The sequence below is a fragment of the Phacochoerus africanus genome, chromosome 1 (assembly GCF_016906955.1).
Source record: "Phacochoerus africanus isolate WHEZ1 chromosome 1, ROS_Pafr_v1, whole genome shotgun sequence".
Taxonomy (NCBI): domain Eukaryota; kingdom Metazoa; phylum Chordata; class Mammalia; order Artiodactyla; family Suidae; genus Phacochoerus; species Phacochoerus africanus.
Genome location: NC_062544.1, coordinates 277,273,981 through 277,291,873, shown reverse-complemented (window position 1 = coordinate 277,291,873; position 17,893 = coordinate 277,273,981). Strand labels below are relative to the sequence as shown.

Below are 17,893 nucleotides of genomic sequence, written 5' to 3'. Positions count from 1 at the left end.
TAGTACAAAACTGAAAGGACTAGCTAGTTCCATTCATTTTCATATGCCTCAATTTCTTATCATCATCATCACTACCATTTATTCAATGAATAGGACCCAAGAAGTTATGTAAGCCCTTAGAAGTATTAAAATTCACTATGACTATTCCCATTTTCAGCAGAGAAAACTGAGGCCTTGAAAGGTTAGGTGACTAGATCAAAGTCGCAGACTATGTGTGATCAAACCCAACAGTCTCTTGGGACTGCACTCTTACCTATCCACACCCTCAACCTCAAAACAGAGGCTACTGGTAATGGGGACTATGCTGGACTCTGAAAGGAGTGAACATCATATATTGCAAGTATGAAAAATGAAACTGGAAAATATATGAATTTTCTCTTTTTCTTTTTGCAAAGCAATTTTTATTGCATTCTGTTGGGTTTATCATAGCTTGCAAAATGGCAAATTTTTTTTTTTTGTATGCCCGAGGCATGTGGAAGTTCCCAGGCCAGGGACTGAACCCACACCACAGCACGAACCCTAGCTACTGCAGTGACAGTGCCAGAACCGACTGCACCACAAGGGAACTCCACAAAATGGGCCTTTTTTTTTTTTTTTGTCTTTTTAGGGCCACCCCAGCGGCGTTCAGAGGCTCCCAGGCTAGGGGGGCCTACACCACAGCCACAGCAGTTCCAGATCCGAGCCAGGTCTGTGTCCTACACCACAGCTCATGGCAACGCCAGATCCTTAACCCACTGAGCGAGGCCAGAGATAGAACCCGCAACCTCATGGTTCCTAGGCGGATTTGTGTCCGCTGCACCACAACGGGAACTCCCAAGATGGCATTCTGATATACTGATAACACACTAATTCACCACTACACTGTGACTTAAATTTACCTAGACTTGAGTCTAGGCAAACATTTTTGAGCCGTCTTTCTAGCTTATCACCTTGAGTATTCTAGGCTTAGGGAAGGTCCTCTTCTTTCGGAGCCAAGCACACTTACAGAAATGACTGGGATATAGTACTTGTGGCTCCTACTTTATAAAATCAGTGACTACAAGGTGATAAGATTAATTTTACAAGTAAAGATTGAAAGACAGCCTCACTGCGATGTAACTCACTCATAAATATTTCATTGAGTTCCTCCAGGCACTACTGTAGGCACTAGAGGTACAATGAGGAAACAGTCTCTACCCTTCTGAAATGTACATTTTAGGTGGATGTCATATCTGAAGGTCATAGTTATTTTTTATTAGCAGCCTAAGGTATAAAAGCTATTCTGTCACCTGAAAAACTTGCTGTCCTCTTTAGACGACGGTCTTAGGACATGCTCAGTGGGAAGAGAGCACAATGACACTGCTCCTCCAGTGTTTCTGGGCAAGAAAAATTCTTGGAGAACTTGCCGGAAATCAGTTTCCGGGAGTCTGATACTGAAATGAGGTGACAAAACCCTGTATTTTTAATAAGCATCTCAGTTAATGCTGACATGCGTGATCTGAGGTCCAGAAACCCACCAGTAAGTGGAACCATTCAGAAGAGATGATCATCCAGAAGAGAAAAGCTCTATGGCAGTGGAATGTGAACTAAGTAACATACACCCAACTGTCCTGTATTAATTCCCTATAATTCACAAATCCAGCAAAATAAAGAGATGAGTAAGTGTAGAGGGATTTACCAGCACCTCCTCCTTAACCCCTTCCTAGGAGATTTGAGTTTATTTACCTCAATCTAGTTATTTGAGGAAAAGATGAATTTAAGTAGAGTTTTACTACCAACATTAGAGATAAGCATTAAAAAAAAAAAAAAGGAAATTGCTAGTCAATTGCAAAAAAACAAAAAAAGCTAAGCAAGACAAACATTTCACAGAACTTGCTACCACTCATTTTATGCCCTATTTCACAATGCCTAGTATCTGAACAATCCACAGGGTTCCAAAGTACATCAAAAATTTGTTCATTTCCTCTCTTACTCAGGCAGAATAATAACAGAGTTTTGTGAAGGTACTATGTGCCTCAGCAATTTCAATAGATACATTCTTAAAGAAATGGCCTTTAAGAAAAATTCTATCAGAAATGCTTCTTATTGGAACTAGTTACATGAGTTTTAAATAGTTTTTAAACCATCACTCCATTAGTGTCCTTATTGCTCAATTTAAGATTACTTCAAAGTTTCTGGGTTCTTTACAAATCTACTACAGAAGGAATTCAATATTTTTTAAATGGCTTTTTCTTCATAAACAAACATCAGAACAACATAAATGTTTCAAGTAAACTATTAAAAATTTTAAACAAAAACATAGTATTTTGTTCTCAGAGATAGGCAGCAATCCTGACTTTGAGGGGTGTTTAAGCTTCTACATCGTAACTCACCTAATAATAAAGATATCCTGACAAATACATTCCTCCTATTTTAGAAGTTAAGAGTAGCCACTACACACACAAATCAGCTGGCCGGCTGGATCCACGGCCCGAGTTCCTGCTCTCAGATCCTGTCCACTACATAATCCATGAGATCGCTGAGCCTGGTCTTCATCCTTTCAAAGGGATTAGTAAAAACTGCCTCCCCGTTGACAGAATTGAGATTTTCCAGATGCATTTTTTGGTAAGGTATTTGTTTTTATTGCCTATACTATTTTGTCCTTGTTTTTATTATTTGTACGTTTTGACCATGCCAACGTTAAGAGAAGGATACCAGCAGATAGGCACAAAGAAACGCATCTGTCCGGAGTCTGCATATATTTAAAATTTCAGGCTGGTGCTGCCTTCAGAATAGCACTGATGATGGCAAAGTTCTAAAGGAAACTTTCATATTAAGTCTATCAAGAATCTCTACAGCCTTCAATTCAACAGAGAAGCCGCTAATTTTTTTCTTCAAAAGCAAAGCCCTTAGTCTGAATCACAACAAAAGATGCCCATAGGAAATGTAATCTACGAAGTTGCTTTCTAATCCAAAGGCAAACAAGAAGTAAAGGAAGGCGCGACCCATTCCTCGTTGGTTTCCTTTTCCTGGGGATTCTGATTACATTTCCTCGTTCAAGCAAGAGCCCGCAATTGTGCCTTCGGTCCACACCACAAAACCGGGGCTGTGCGTAAAGAAGGGAAGGGCAAGCGGTAGACACCGGGGACGCGCTCCCACCGAAGGAGAGCAGCTTTCTGTTAAATACCATCAGAGTCGGCCCCGGCAGGAGGACTCAGGGCCAAACGGCATTGACTGCCCTTCACTGACAGGGATTTTGCAGGCACACGAAAGAGAGAAAGGGATGAGCCGGGGACTCGAGGCCGCGCGGGGGGAGAAGCGGGAGGCGCGATGCCGCTCCCCGCGAGCTCCGGATCCCAGGAGGCCGGCGGGGAGGCGAGGCTTGGCCGGCCCGCCACGCTCAGGCGGCCGAGGGCAGCGAGGTCAGCCCTAGAAGGACCGACCGCCTCATGTCCCCCGAGAGAAGGAGGAACCCCGCTCCGCCCGCCAAGGCTGTGGATGCCCATTCAACCCGAAGCGCGTCCCGCGGCCGCCACCCCCTCTATCCGCCGCGGAGCCCCCGCCTCCCAGATACCGCCAGCCGGCCGCCCCACCGCCACCCCCGGGAGGATGGGAAGGACGAGGCTCAGGGGTGGCGAGTGCCGCGCCTTCAAGGCGCGCGGCAAAGGGTGAAGGTGCCGGGAGGGACGCGCACTGGCCCGCGGGACGCGCGCCCCGGGCGGCCATCGCGCCGACCCCCGCGGCGACCCCCGCCCCCGCCGCCTCCCGGGTCCAGGCCGCCGAGGTCCAGCCTGCTCCTCACCTCATTTCCAGGCGGGTCCGCGCTGCCGCCCCACAGACAAATCAGTGCAGCTCACTCGCCGCGAGAAGGGACGCAGGAGCCGCAGCCCTGCACACCATCCCCGCCCGCCCGCCTCTCCGTGCGTCCAGGAGCCCCGCTCGGGATTCTCCCTTGCGAGCCGCCGTACTACGGAGCAACCAAGCTGCGCTCCCTCCCCTCTTCTCCGCTCTTTTCTACCTCCTTCGCTCCCTCCCTCGCTCCCTCGCTCCCGCCTATCTCCTCATCTCCCTCGGCTGCCTACCCCGCTCCCATCCACCCCTCCATCTCCTCCCACAGGTGGGTGGGGACAAAAGCACTGCCAATCAAAAGAAAGGGCCCGCACCTCCTCTCCGCCCCTTACCTATAGCCCCGCCCACAGGGGAGAACGCAATGAGAGGGAGCCAATAAAAATGGAAGAGGGCAGAGTAACAGCCTAGTAATCCAATGAGCAAGCTGAAAGGGGACGGGTGCAAGACTCTCCTCCTCCCCGCCCCCCTTCCAGAAGGCGTAACTAGAGGTTTCTGGTCTGGGATTTTCTTCAAGTGGTCGTGGAGATTTTGTTCCATAATTTCAGTGTGTTTGTCCTTGCCGTGGGAGGAAAGACACTAGTTAGCATGCATTCAACTAACGGAAGGTTTAAAGGAGAGAACAATGTGGTCGCAAAAGGGAGGCGGGACGTAGTCCAAGGAAGGTGATGGAGATACGGTTGGAATGAGGAAGGGTGTGGTCTTCAACTGAAATTTGCATAAAACTGAACCCTTCGGCAACTAGGACTTTACGCATTTATTGGCAGCCCCTGATGCCTCCCAGAGCATGCCGGGAGATGTAGTTTCAAGTTTGGTTGCTATGGCGTTCTCTACAGCTTCCGAGAGTCGGAGAGTCTCCTAGAGTGACGAGCGGCCTGACCAATGGGAGCATCGCCTGGCCCAGAGGGGGCGGGCTCTCCGCAGAAGGCCTTGAAGGTGGCGGTGGTGGAGGTGCAGGCCGTTGGGGCGTCTTGGAAGCAGGTGAGCGCGGAGAAACGGGTTGTGTGTCTTGGGAAACCGGGCTTTGGGCGAAAGATCCGAGAAGGCCCGCGGAACTGTCCAGCCCTGGGGCGGATGGTGGTTCACGTCGCGCACCAACCGCAGACCCTCCTGGGCCCCGGCCTAGCTTAGCTGAGGCCGCTGAGGGGCGGTTAAGACTTAATTTGACTGAGGATTTCCTGGTCCTTTCAGGTTTCGGTGGTAGATTTTATCTGTTTGCCGCTTCCTCCACATTTATGGAGGCAGAAGTCTGAAAGTTCTTTTCTACAGAATCTCCCAGGTTGGATTTTTTCCCCCTCTTTCATCTTTTTGTTCTTACACTTTGAGTGTCTTTTTCTTGCTGCCTTACTTCTCGATCACCGCTTTCTCCTCCTTTACGGTTTTTTGTGTTTGGGATTTTTTTTGGGGGGGGGGAGCAATTACTTAAAGCGAGTGTATTCGCATTTATATAACTGTAGGGCCAGATTTGCCCATCACATTGAAGCTAAAGAGAGTACTTGGGAGCAATGCGTGAGGATCACCTCAGTCTTATAGGTCTGGGTGGGTCCTGAGAATCTGCATTTCTGACACGCTCGCAGGTGCTTCTAGTCCACGTTGTATGAGCAGCAACGTTCTGCATCAGCTCTGCTGAGTACAAATTTAATGGGAGCCACATTTTAAAAAAAAGAAAAAGAAAAGAAAAGAAAAACGTAAAATTAACTTTAGTGTTTCATTTAACCCCGTATAGCTAATACATTGTCATTTCGACACATAATCAAATATTTTAAAATGGAGACGTGATACAGTCTCTCTTTTTTTCGTATTAAGTCTTTGAAGTCTGATGGGCATCTTACACTAACAGCACAGCGCAATTCTGACAAGGCACAGTTCAAGGGCTCCTTAACCACTAGTAGCTACTCTTACTGGACAGCACAGATCTAGAGGATATAATAACCCACTGCAGAAATTAATAGATGCTAATAAAGCTCAGGTTGCACCTGGTAGAACCCCTTGCTGCTCTGTGAGATGGGCTTTGGAGCTGCCTGACAATTTCTCTGCTCAATTTACAGAAATAAGAGCAAAAATAGCCACCATTTATTGAACACTTATTTCATGCCAGGTATTGTATTGAGTGTTTTTCATGTGTTGTTTAAGCCTTCCAGTCACCCTTTGAGGTACCTGCTATAATTATACCTGTCTTACAGGTATGGAATCCAAGGCCCAGGAGGCTAGAATTATGTAGGCCAAGTCATACAGTGAAGAAGCAGGAAAGCCAGGATTCAGAGTAAATTCACTTATGACTTCTAATCCTATCCATCAACCACTGCAATGTATAATTATTCCCTTTAATCCCTAATTTCAACTCATTGATACCTCTCCTCCAGTTTATGGCACGGGTTGAGACATTCAAATTTGAAACAGTTTCAAATGTCAGTTGCAATAAAATATTTTGGTAGTTTTAATCTTTTTTTTTTCTTTTTTTCTTTTTTGGCTACCCCTCGGCCTGTGGAGTTCCCGGGCCAGGAATCAGATCCTAGCCACAGTTGTAACCTTCGCTGCAGCTTCAGCAATACCGAATCCTTTAACCCACTGTGCCAGGATGGGGATGGAACCTGTGTCCTGGCACTACAGAGACACCACCGATCCCATTGTGCCACAGCAGGAACTCCTGTTTTGGTAGTTTTACAATGCTCTGTGCTGTGCATTCAAAATCAAAGTTCTAGAATGAGGAAGAGTGTTGAAAACCTCAAGGAGATATTTAGGCCTTTGAACCATTACTATACCCTGGACAGTAATATGTATTGGTTCACTCTTGTACCTTCTTGAAGGAAGAAGATGAGAAAGCTGGAGAATTCTTAAAATGTTTCCCTATGGAATCACAATGTTTTGGCGGCAGGGGTGGGGGAGTTGGTGAAAAAGATTTTTTAGATTCAAAAAAGTTTTTGACATTTTATTATTTCCATATTATAACTTTTAAATTAGACTGTCCTGAGAATCCTTCTTGGCTACTGTCCTGAGAATCCTTCTAAACCAGAGCTTAGCGTTGCACTTTCTATGGAGCAGGTGTCTAGAAAATGTTGGTAAGGCAATAGTCCAGGTGCTGTTGACCTCTTGAATCTTTAATGGTCAGGTTACTGTCGGTTTAGAAATGTCCTATTACTCTAGACCAAAGAACTAGACAGTCCACGTGCAAAAATAAGAAATGCAAGGTCCGAAGGTGGCCGCTGAGCCCTTGTGTTCAGTAGAGGTGCAGGGCATAGCATATTTTACTGACTTCTAATTCGGTGAGATCTTCTTTTTTAATTGATAAAATTCAGTGTTTTCTTGCTCCTGGGAACTTCACATAGAATATTTCAAAGACAACTTTATGATTTTTCTAGACCCAGTAAACGGTACTGCATTGAGCTAAGGAGAGAGAAGAGCAAAAACACATATATCCACATATGCTACAATGTAGTATTCTGCAAAATAATTTTCTTCTCTTTTATGCATTATAATAAAAAATGATGGAGTTCCCATCGTGGCTCAGTGGTTAATGAATCCGACTAGGAACCATGAGGTTCCAGGTTCGATCCTTGGCCTTGCTCAGTGGGTTGAGGATCCGGTGTTGCCGTGAGCTGTGGTGTAGGTTGAAGGCGCGGCTCCAATCTAGCGTTGCTGCGGCTGTGGCACAAGCCAGTGGCTACAGCTCTGATTCGACCCCTGGCCTGGGAACCTCCATAGGCCGCAAGTGCGGCCCTATAAAGACAAAATAAAAAGACCAAAAAAAAAAAAAAAGACATTTCATGAATTATTTTCTCTTGATTGTGAATATATTAGTGAACATTTAACCAAAATCACAGTTCCTATTTTGCATCTGAAGTAAGAAATGATTTAAGATCCTATTAACCAGACCTTAACTGGAAAATCCAGTTGTTGACAAAAGTGTTGTCCAAATCCAAGTGTGGACAAAATGCAGTCATGTTAGTCTGGGGAGAAAATCCGTTAAGGCAGCTGGAGAGGAGAGAGAATGTAGCAGGAGGCGTAGGGAGGGCTCCTCAGTTGCTTATCTTCCTCATCACCACCTGCATTGTCCCAGGGTCACATGATTAAGCCAGCATGAAAGGAAGATTGTCCTCTATCCCACTGTTGACTCCTCTGTACTCCAGTCATACAGTACAGGAAAATATGATGCTAACTCAGAAATGTACATGAAAGTTAAGTTTCTTTTGTTCTGATCTTATATATTAAATGGACCTTCAGGAGTTCTGGTTGTGGCTCAGCAGTAACATACCCGACTAGGCCTCGCCCAACTGGCTAAGGATCTGGTGTTGCCGTGAACTGTGGTGTAGTTAAATAATAAATAAATAAATGGCCCTACATCTAACAGAAACTGGACTGATTTGTGATTTTTGAATTAGTGACCATCCCACTTCCTCAACCTACCCACTACTCCCCACCCCCACCATGGTACTGGCAAGGGGGGGGGGGTCCCTCTAGGAAGAATTCTTAAGTAAAAAGGTGTTTCATAAATCAACAAATAACAAAAAGTAAGCTCTCTTGGACATGGGAATTAATCCAAAATTCTTTGGAGATTCAAAAGAGGTCATTGCTAGAAGCTACTTGTTGCATATATAGGCCACACTTTAACACAGCGAAACAGATGCTTCTTGTTGCTTCTGCCTAAAGTCTGTATTAAAAAAAGGAAATGTCTCCTTTCTTTTTGCTTTTTTTTTTTAAGGGCCATATCTGTGACATATGAAAGTTTCCAGGCTAGGGGTCTAATTGGAGCTGTCACTGCTGGCCTACACCACAGCCATAGCAATGCAGAATCCAAGCAAACTTCATCTGCTGCCTACACCACAGCTCACAGCAAGGCCAGATCCTTAACCAGCTGAGCGAGGCCAGAGATCAAACCCGAACCCTCATGGATTCTAATCAGGCTCCTTACCACTGAGCCACAACGGGACTTCCCAGATTTTCCTTTCTCAGGTTGTGTGAGATATAGAAATTCTGCCTCACTTGTATAAATTCAGTCAAATATGGCTTCATAATGTTCATATAAATCTAGGTCATCATAGTTAGGAGAGACTCTAACAGGGCCAACTTCTCCCCCGTCCCCCTCAGCTCCTTTATGATGCCACTGTAAATGTGTGTCCAGCCTCTAGTTTAAATTGAGTGAGTAATAGGGACCATGCGACTTCATATGTTTTCCTATGTTTTAAACTGTGAGCCTAGGAGTTCCTGTCATGGCGCAGACGAAACGAATCCGATTAGGAACCATGAGATTGTGGGCTCGATCCCTGGCCTCGCTCAGTGGGTTAAGGATTCGGCTTTTCTGTGAGCTGTGGTGTAGGTCACAGACACGGCTCGGATCTGACGTTGCTGTGTCTCTGGCATAGGCCGGTGGCCTATAGCTCCGATTCAACCCCTAGCCTGGGAACCTCCGTATGCCGCAGGTGCGACCCTCAAAAAACAAAAGATAAAAAAAAAATTAATTAATTACATTAAAAAATAAATTGTATGCCTAAAATGTGAAATTAAAAAATTCTCATAATGTTATCAACTAGAAATGCTTTCTAGGACTTAGGCAGGTATGAGCCACTGTCACAGTGTCTCCCTGCCCATCTTGTAACAGGCACAGGAGAACAGTAAAGTATGTAGCAAAACCCCTGTGTCTTCATGGTTACACAAAGTGTCCTCAGAATATACAGGTTTCTGGAGACTGTTGCCTATACCATATAGAGATGTCCCTCCCTCTTTAAGAAGCAGAGCTGTCCTGTCTAGTTAGGATACCAGCCTCCTCCACAACCTGCAAAGTGTGCTACTGGAACCAAACTTCCGTTTAGTTACTGTGATTATGCTGCCCATATTTTTTATGAGTACATGGTTTGACCTACTTCTTTTTGTTTGACGTACTTCTTTCTCTGATAGGTGGGTATGTATGAAAAGTCCCACAGATGAGTAAGAACATTGTTAAAACTTAAAATTAAGCCACCTCTTCAATACAACTGAAGATAATACCCCTAACAATCCCGCAGGTATTGTAATGCTATACACTAGGCTTGGCATGACGATGAGCATGTGGGGCCACATTTCAGAATTGACTTCATCTGGTTTTTTTTTTTGGTAGCCTCACCACTTGACAAATATATCTGTGCTTTCCTTCCAATAAAATGAGGGTGAGTTAAAAGCATTAAAACTTGAATCCCAAACTTGAAGTGGCCATTGCATTGCAAAGTGTGTGCTGGGGAATAGTAGAAATTTGAGTGGATGAGAAAGTTTGGACTCTTAGGCTTAAGTTGTGCATAGAGTAGCAGGTGTCTTGGATGAGGGAAAGAAATGAAGCCACTCAGCAGCCTGTGACATTGCAGTGTTAGCCCAGCACTTGTGCTAACACCTAAAACGAGCTGATGAGCCAGGACATTCTAAAGGAAAAGGAAGCTTAATTGTCAATAACTTCATAGAGAGTAAAGAATTATAATACATTCTAAGATAGCCTCCATGACTGGAGGTTGATACAGTAAAATCTTGTTTGGCAGAGGAGTTCCCATCGTGGTGCAGTGGTTAACGAATCCGACTAGGAACCATGAGGTTGTGAGTTCGGTCCCTGCCTTTGCTCAGTGGGTTAAGATCCGGCGTTGCTGTGAGCTGTGGTGTAGGTCGCAGACTCGGCTCAGATCCTGCGTTGCTGTGGCTCTGGCGTAGGCCGGTGGCTACAGCTCCGATTGGACCCCTAGCCTGAGAACCTCCATATGCCGCCGGAGCAGCCCAAGAAATAGCAAAAAAAGACCAAAAAAAAAATCTTGTTTGGCAGAAAAATGAGTCTAGTTTTATGTCCGTTGATTTAGGTTGATCTGATACTCAGAACACTTTTGGTCTGAAAGTATAGATAAGGAATGATCCCTGGAGGGTTAATTTACAATTATTAATGGATGAGCTTCTAGCAGGGTTAAGAGCAGCAGAGGAAGAGCAAGCGGAGTTTCTGGTGCTATTATAGCTAAGATGAAACCATTTGTAATTTCTTCCCATCGATTTTTTTTAGAAAGTCCTTAAAAGATAAGTACTTTCTTTAACTACTCTCTTGAAGTGTTATTTATGGTAAGTGTTCAATTTATGCAAAGTCCTTATTCTACTTTGTACCAAAATTATTTAAAATAGATGTCTAGATGTCTTGTTTCTCCAGATTTTTAATAGGTTTAACATGTGACCATTATAAAAATTTCAAGTATTACAAACAAAATCATTAATTTGTGGATTTATGTCAAATATATTTAAAATCGAATGTACTCAGAAAACGGTAAAACCTTATCCTTTTTGTAGGACTTTTTATACTAGCCTACATTTTTAAAACAGTTAGCCTACATTTTTAAAACATGTGTATTTTCTTTTTTTTTTCTTTTTTCTTTTTTCCTGTGGCATATGGCAGTTCCCAGGCTAGGGGTCACATCAGAGCTGCAGCTTCTGGCCTGTGCCACAGCCAGTCAGGTGGGATCCAAGCATCTGTGACCTATATCGCACGCAGCTCATGGCAACACCAGATCCTTAACCCACTGAGTAAGGCCAGGAATCAAACCCACATTCTCATAGATGGCTAGTTGGGTTTGTAACACGCTGAGCCACAACAGGAACTCACCTAAACAGGTTTATTTTCATTTAAAATTTTCATGTAGCTTTTTTTTTTGTCTTTTTAGGGCTGCACCTGCAGCATATAGAAGTTCCCAGGCTAAGGGTCAAATCGGAGCAACAGCTGCCCTAGCCACAACACAGGATCTGAGTCGAGTCTGTGGCCTACACCACAGCCCATGGCAGCACCGGATCCTTACTTAACCCATTGAGCAAGGCCACGGATTGAACCCGAATTCTCCTGAATACTAATCTGGTTCATTACCACTGAGCCAAAATGGGAACTCCCTTTATGTAGCACTTTTTTTTATAAAAGGAAGCTTATAGTAGAATATATAATTTTGAGGTTACATAACATTCATTCTTAGAAATGACATGATAAATAGTATATATTTATATTTTTATTTTCTGAGGCATTCTGTTATTTTATTCCAAGTGTGCAAATATCTTTACATTCAATAAAAAGTTTATTAAGTGATGGACTAAGTGTTCCATTTAATCTGGACCAGTGCCTAAGAAACTAAGTGGGCCTTGCATACCATCCGTTCTACCATTTTCTCCTTGTTAAGAACTCGGTATTGCTTTTTTGCGTTCGCAAGACAAAAAATATTTCCTCAGTTTTCTTCTGGTCACTATTGTAAAAAGACTTCTGTCTTCACTTTGTAACTTTGAGGATTTTTTTTGCTCCCACGTGGTTCCTTATTGTACCAACTAAATATTACTTTTTTCTACCAGCTAGACTGATTTTAACCTAATATGGAGGAACTATTTAGGGTGCTCTAACCAAAAATACTGGCATTATTACGTATATAATAGTTGCTTTAAGGAACACTAGAGGCTCACATAAGCATTTAGCTTCCAGGGTCTTTGAAATGGGGGTGCATATAGTATGAGAGCCGTATGACTGCTGATCTGGGAGACATGGCATATATTTTCAGATGCAATGGGCAGAGAAAAGAGGGGCTCCCAGAATTACTAAGGGAGATGCTTTGAAACCAATGTTTTGATGTGTAATTATTCCATTTCTCAAAAAGACAACTCTGGTAGCTCCAGACTGAGTAGGAGCAGAGATTTATCTATTAAATAATAATGGTTATTGATTCTTTGAAGCAATAGCTGGGAAAACCCACCAGTTAGTAAGTGAATAAAGCACAGTTTTGTTAGTATGTAATGAAACGTAGAAGCATGGAACAAGTGGGGGAGATTGCGTGTCACTGGGGGATGCTTTTGGAGAGGGAGTAGGACTGGAGCTTTGTTTATTTCACAGACGCTGTAGAGTAAGCACAGCACAGTCCCAGGGAGCAAGCCGTTCCTGGAGCCCTGCGACAGGGGTGACCATATGGTGTGGAGTCATAGTGACTAGATCAGACAGGGTACATGTTGGAAAAATGGAGGTGTGAGGTAGACTAGAAACTGGGTATGCATTTTATTTTATTTTATTTTATTTTATTATTTTTTTAAAGGACCACACCCGTGGCATATGGAGGTTCCCAGGCTAGGGGTCAAATTGGAGCTACAGCTGCCAGCCTACGCCACAGCCATAGCGACGTGGGGTCCAAGCCATGTCTGCAACCTACACCACCGTTCACTGCAACGCCGGATCCTTAACCCACTGAGCGAGGCCAGCAATCGAACCCACAACCTTATAGTTCCTGGTCGGATTTGTTTCTGCTGCGCCACGATGGGAACTCTGGGTATGCATTTTGGACAGCCTTGACAGCTAGGCAGAAGAGATGAGATGTGTGTCCAAGGGAGTGCATAGCTGCGGTTCTGTGATTTGGTTCTTCCTTTCTCCCCGACCCCCCCCAAAAAACACATTGATGTGTACCCCCACACGTACACAGACATTGCCTGACCAGAGGGCTAGCCTGAATTTAATCGTCTGACCTAGCTCTCCTTGTTTTTATACATTTTGTTGATACATACTACATGCATAATTTCTATATATGTCTTGTATGTGAATATTCAAGTTAGTTCCAGCATTTGATTATCACCTTCTAGAAAGTAGCAACCATTGCTGAACAGCTCAGTAAAAACCCTCTGCACAGATATATTAGATTCTCTCAGCTTCAGCCTACAGGGCCGGCTTCATGAGCACGGAACCTGTGCAGCCACACTGGACCTCATAATCAGAGGGGACTCATGCCTGGTTTAATGCTTGGCTGTCACTGTCTTGAAACTTTAATAATTTCTGGACAAGATTCCCCACATTTTCCGTTTGCAGTGAGCCCTACAAATTATGTTGCTAGTTGTTTCAAAAAGCAATTAGTAATTATCAATCCTATCAGGGATATGGGGGTTCTAGTTTTGAGTGATATATCTAATATTAGCAGCTCAGTAGGAAACCAATAAATATAATGGTTAAGAGAAATGACTTTGCAGTTGGTAGCACCTGGTTTTGTCCCAACTCTGGCCCAGCTGGTGCTCTGAGACTCTAGGCTTATGCCTTAGCCTCTGTCTGACTTTTTTATCCTCATTCATAAAATAAGTTTAGTAATAGTACTTTCAACAAAAATTATGTGCAAGAATGTTCTTAGCAGGATAGTTTGTAAAACCCTCAAACTGGAAACAATCAAATGTTTACCTTCAGTGGAATGGACAATTAGTAATTTATTCATACAAGGGGATACCGTATAAAAATGAGAATGAACTAAAACACAGTATGAACTACAAGGCACAGTATAGGTAAAACTCACAAACATAATACAGAGAAAAAGACATAACATAAAAAGAGCATGATTTCACTCACATAAAGTCAAAAACAGACAAAACGAATCTGCTGTTAGAACTCAGTATCCTTAGGGGAGGTAGTGACTACACTGAGAACAAGGGAGCTTCCAGAGGTCTAGTGACATGGCCATGTTCCCTTTGTAAAATCAACAAGCCACACACTTAGGATCTGGGTACTTTTCTGTGTACATTTTATACTTCTATGAAATTTACATTTAAAAGATAGCCTTTCCATACAATTACTATGAAAATTAAAGAAACAGTTGTGGAATCCTTAGAGATGCTTCAGGAAGTCCTCAGAGTAAAGATTTAAATATTTCCACTGAATGGCTTATAGACCATAACGGACGAATTAAGGGCACAGTTTCTCTTTTCTTTTTTTTGTCCCCTCCCTTCTTTTTATGGCCACACCTGAAGTCTATGGAAGTTCCCAGGCCAGGGGTCAAATTGGAGCTGTAGTTGTGACCTGCACCTCAGCCAAGGCAACACCAGATCCAAGTCAGATCTTGTGACCTCTGCCGCAGCTTGCAGCAATGCTGGATCCTTAACCCACCGAATGAGGCCAAGAATCAAACTTGCATCTTCACAGAGATAATCGTCCGGTCCTTAACCCACTGAGCCACAACAGGAACTCCACAGGGGCACAGTTTCAAAGAGTGTTTCGACTGCCCACTTTTTCCTTTTTAAAGGTCTTTATTTAAAGATTTTTTAAGCCCTTTAAATGACACCTTTGGTTATTAAAATCGAGCCCTCTGCCCTGAATAAGTTTTTTTTTTTTAAGAACATCTAATAATTTTGATTGAATAGCAAAGTGCAGTTAAGCAGCACATGCTTACCTTTGTATGGAAGGTTGACCTGTCACCCCTTCTTAAACGTGTACCAGAGATTGTTGCATATACTCATTTGATCACTTTCAAGAACTGTTACCTAAATTCTTTCGAAGACTACATTTATAGTTGTCATTTTATCTTGTGCCAGTGCTGTTTTTCAATTTTTACTTTCTTTTGGTCTGGAAGACATTTTGTTGATGAGTTTATTTCATGTATAGTTTTTTCCTTTTTTGTTTTTAGGTGACTATGAAAGGCTTATATTTTCAACGGAGTTCTACAAGTGAAGAACTAACATTTGTCTTCCAAGAAAGGGTAAGAAAAATGGTTTAATCATTACATGAAACAAGATAGTGTATTTTCCATACATGCTAGATAACAGTTTTAAATGGCCTGTTACAAGTTATTTTGAGTGGAACTAAATGAGTCAAAAATTACTTAAATGAAACTCTACCAATTAATTTAATCTTATGTGAAAACAGTAGTCCATACTGTGGTATTCCTATATTTTTAAGAGTTGCCGTGGAATTCCTGCCATAGCATGGCGGAAACAAATCTGACCAGGAACCATAAAGTTGCAGGTTGGATTCCTGGCCTCGCTCAGCGGGTTAAGGATCCGGCATTGCTGCGAGCTGTGGTATAGGTCGCGGACTTGGCTCAGATCTGTCTTTGCATGGCTGTGGTGAGGGCCAGAAGCTGTAGCTCTGATTGGACCCCTAGCCTGGGAACCTCCATATTGCCACAGGTGCAGCCCTAAAAGACCACAAAAAAAAAAAAAAAAAGAGTTGTTGCAAAGAGCTTTTAGTCCCTCAAAGTGGTAGTATAAAAGATATTAGGTTGAATTCCTGTCGTGGCTCAGTGGTTAACAAATCCAACTAGGATCCATGAGGTTGCAGGTTTGATCCCTGGCCTTGCTCAGTGGGTTAAGGATCCGGCATTGCCATGAGCTGTGGTGTAGGTTGCAGACGAGGCTCGGATGTGATGTTGCTGTGGCTTTGGTGTAGGCCGGCGGCTGCAGCTCTGATTAGACCCCCAGCCTGGGAACCTCCATGTGCCGCAGGAAGCAGCCCTAGAAAAGGCAAAAAGACAAAAAATAAATAAATAAAAAATAAAAGATATTAGGAAAACAGATTGACCACGGTAGTTTCAGGTGTTGCAAAATTAACTCAGTTTATCCTGAGTAAAATAATAAAGTGAGTTTTCAGATTGTAACCATATTTAGAAAATACTTTGATATTGTGAAACGAAAGGTAGAAAAGCACTGTTTTTCACACTAATTTCTAAGTTTTGAAAAGTTACCTCATTCACAGAGATTTAAGTGGTTTCTAGTTTCTTACCACTGTGAACATAGACAGGAGAATTTTCACACATTGATGATTGTTTGAAAGATTTGTAACAGGCCCAAATCATTCCACTGTAAATGGAGGGATGAAAACTAAGTGCTATATGTATTTCAAAGTTCTGTATTTTTTATAGGAGTAACAAGAATTTCTGGATCATGAATATATTCCACTTTTTCTGTGTTATCTCAACAGCTCCAAAATTATTTAGGCTAGGAGTCTAAATCTCAGATAACTTGGCTCCCACCATTGGAGTAAGGATGCAGGTCTAAGAGGTTCGATTGGCTCTTGGAAAGCATCATCGCCAGGTTCACACAACCATGATTAAAATCCACAAATTTGTTAATATTATTAAATATCCTCATGCTATCACCAAATAAAATCTGAGATTTAGGAGTTCCCGTCGTGGCACAATGGAAACAAATCTGACTAGGAACCATGAGGTTGCAGGTTCAATCCTTGGTCTCGCTCAGTGGGTTAAGGATCCAGCATTGCCATGAGCTGTGGTGTGGGCCAGAAGCTGTAGCTCTGATTCTTCCCCTAGCCTGGGAACCTCCATATGCTGAGGATGCAGCCCTAACAAGTTAAAAAAAAAAATTCTGGATTTAAAAAGGGATGTCCCAGAATGTTGTCTTCATGTCAAATAAAACAGTGATCCCTTTGATAGAACACAGGAGGCGCTGTGCAAGTACCTGTTCTAGCTAACTTTTAATCTAATTTTGGGACATAGCAGAGGTTAAAGAGAACTTTTTTCTTTTTCTTTAGTTTTCTCTCTCTCTTTTTTTTTTTTTTGGCTTTTTAGGGCCATAGCTGTTGCACATGGAAGTTCCCAAGCCAGGGGTCCAATCGGCCAAAACCATATCAGAGCCCATGTACTACCTACATCATAGCTCGTGGCAATGCTGGATCCCTAACCCACTGAGCAAGGGCAGGAATCAAACCTGCAACCTCATGGAAACTGGTCAGATTATTAACCAGATGAGCCACAACAGAAACTCCAAGAGAGAGCTTTTTAATTATTGGTGTCATTGGTGGATGATATAAAGTACCTGAGTTTGAAATATCTTTGCTTTTAAAGTTACAGTTAGCTGTATAATATGAGGGGTAATTAAGTTCTATAAGTTTGTGTTTTGACCGCAGAGTCCCGTGGGGCATGCTGAAATGTCCAAGAGAGATGTTAAGTAAAGTACAGATTAACAAATGACACTAGTAAAATTCTAGGAGTTCCCATTGTGGCTCAGCAGGTTAAGGATCCAGCATTGCCACAAGCTGTGGTATTGGTCACAGATGCAGTTCAGACATTGTGGGGGCTGTGGTCTAGGCCTCAACTGTAGCTCCAATTTGACCCCTAACTCAGGAATTTCCATATGCTGCAGATGTGGCCATTAAAAAAAAAAAAAGAAAAGAAAAGAAAATTTCAGAATTAGTACAATTTATATATTAGGTGTTTATGTGTTTAAGGGTATCCTTGCAAGAAGGTTTAATGCTTTGAGATTATTTAGATTGAAATGAGGTACAGTGTTTGTTTGTTGCTCTATTTTGTTATCATATGTTTATTGCCTGCACATGTTGCCTATTATCCATGTCAGTACCTTAAGTACATTTTCA

The 17,893-nt window shown here is 42.9% G+C and overlaps 2 protein-coding genes across 10 annotated transcripts in view; one reads left to right on the top strand and one right to left on the bottom strand.

Annotated features, from left to right (window-relative positions):
- The window catches only part of ITSN1 (intersectin 1), a 235,828-nt gene extending 231,839 nt beyond the window's left edge, over nucleotides 1-3,989 (bottom strand). For both annotated transcript variants that reach the window (XM_047795839.1, XM_047795833.1), the window contains exon 1: nucleotides 3,761-3,989. The gene's annotated coding sequence lies outside the window, so the exon portion shown is untranslated. The remainder of the gene's footprint in view (nucleotides 1-3,760) is intronic.
- A 325-nt stretch (nucleotides 3,990-4,314) lies between these two features.
- Nucleotides 4,315-17,893, top strand: part of CRYZL1 (crystallin zeta like 1) — a 43,907-nt gene continuing 30,328 nt past the window's right edge. For 2 of the 8 annotated variants that reach the window (XM_047795790.1, XM_047795803.1), the window contains exons 1-2: nucleotides 4,317-4,785; nucleotides 15,189-15,260. In XM_047795790.1, coding sequence (XP_047651746.1) covers nucleotides 4,687-4,785; nucleotides 15,189-15,260 — 171 coding nt within the window. In that variant the 5' untranslated portion in view covers nucleotides 4,317-4,686. Of the gene's footprint in view, nucleotides 4,786-15,188; nucleotides 15,261-17,893 lie in introns of all 8 variants that reach the window. The other 6 variants (XM_047795781.1, XM_047795820.1, XM_047795811.1 and 3 more) reach the window with 4 other exon arrangements.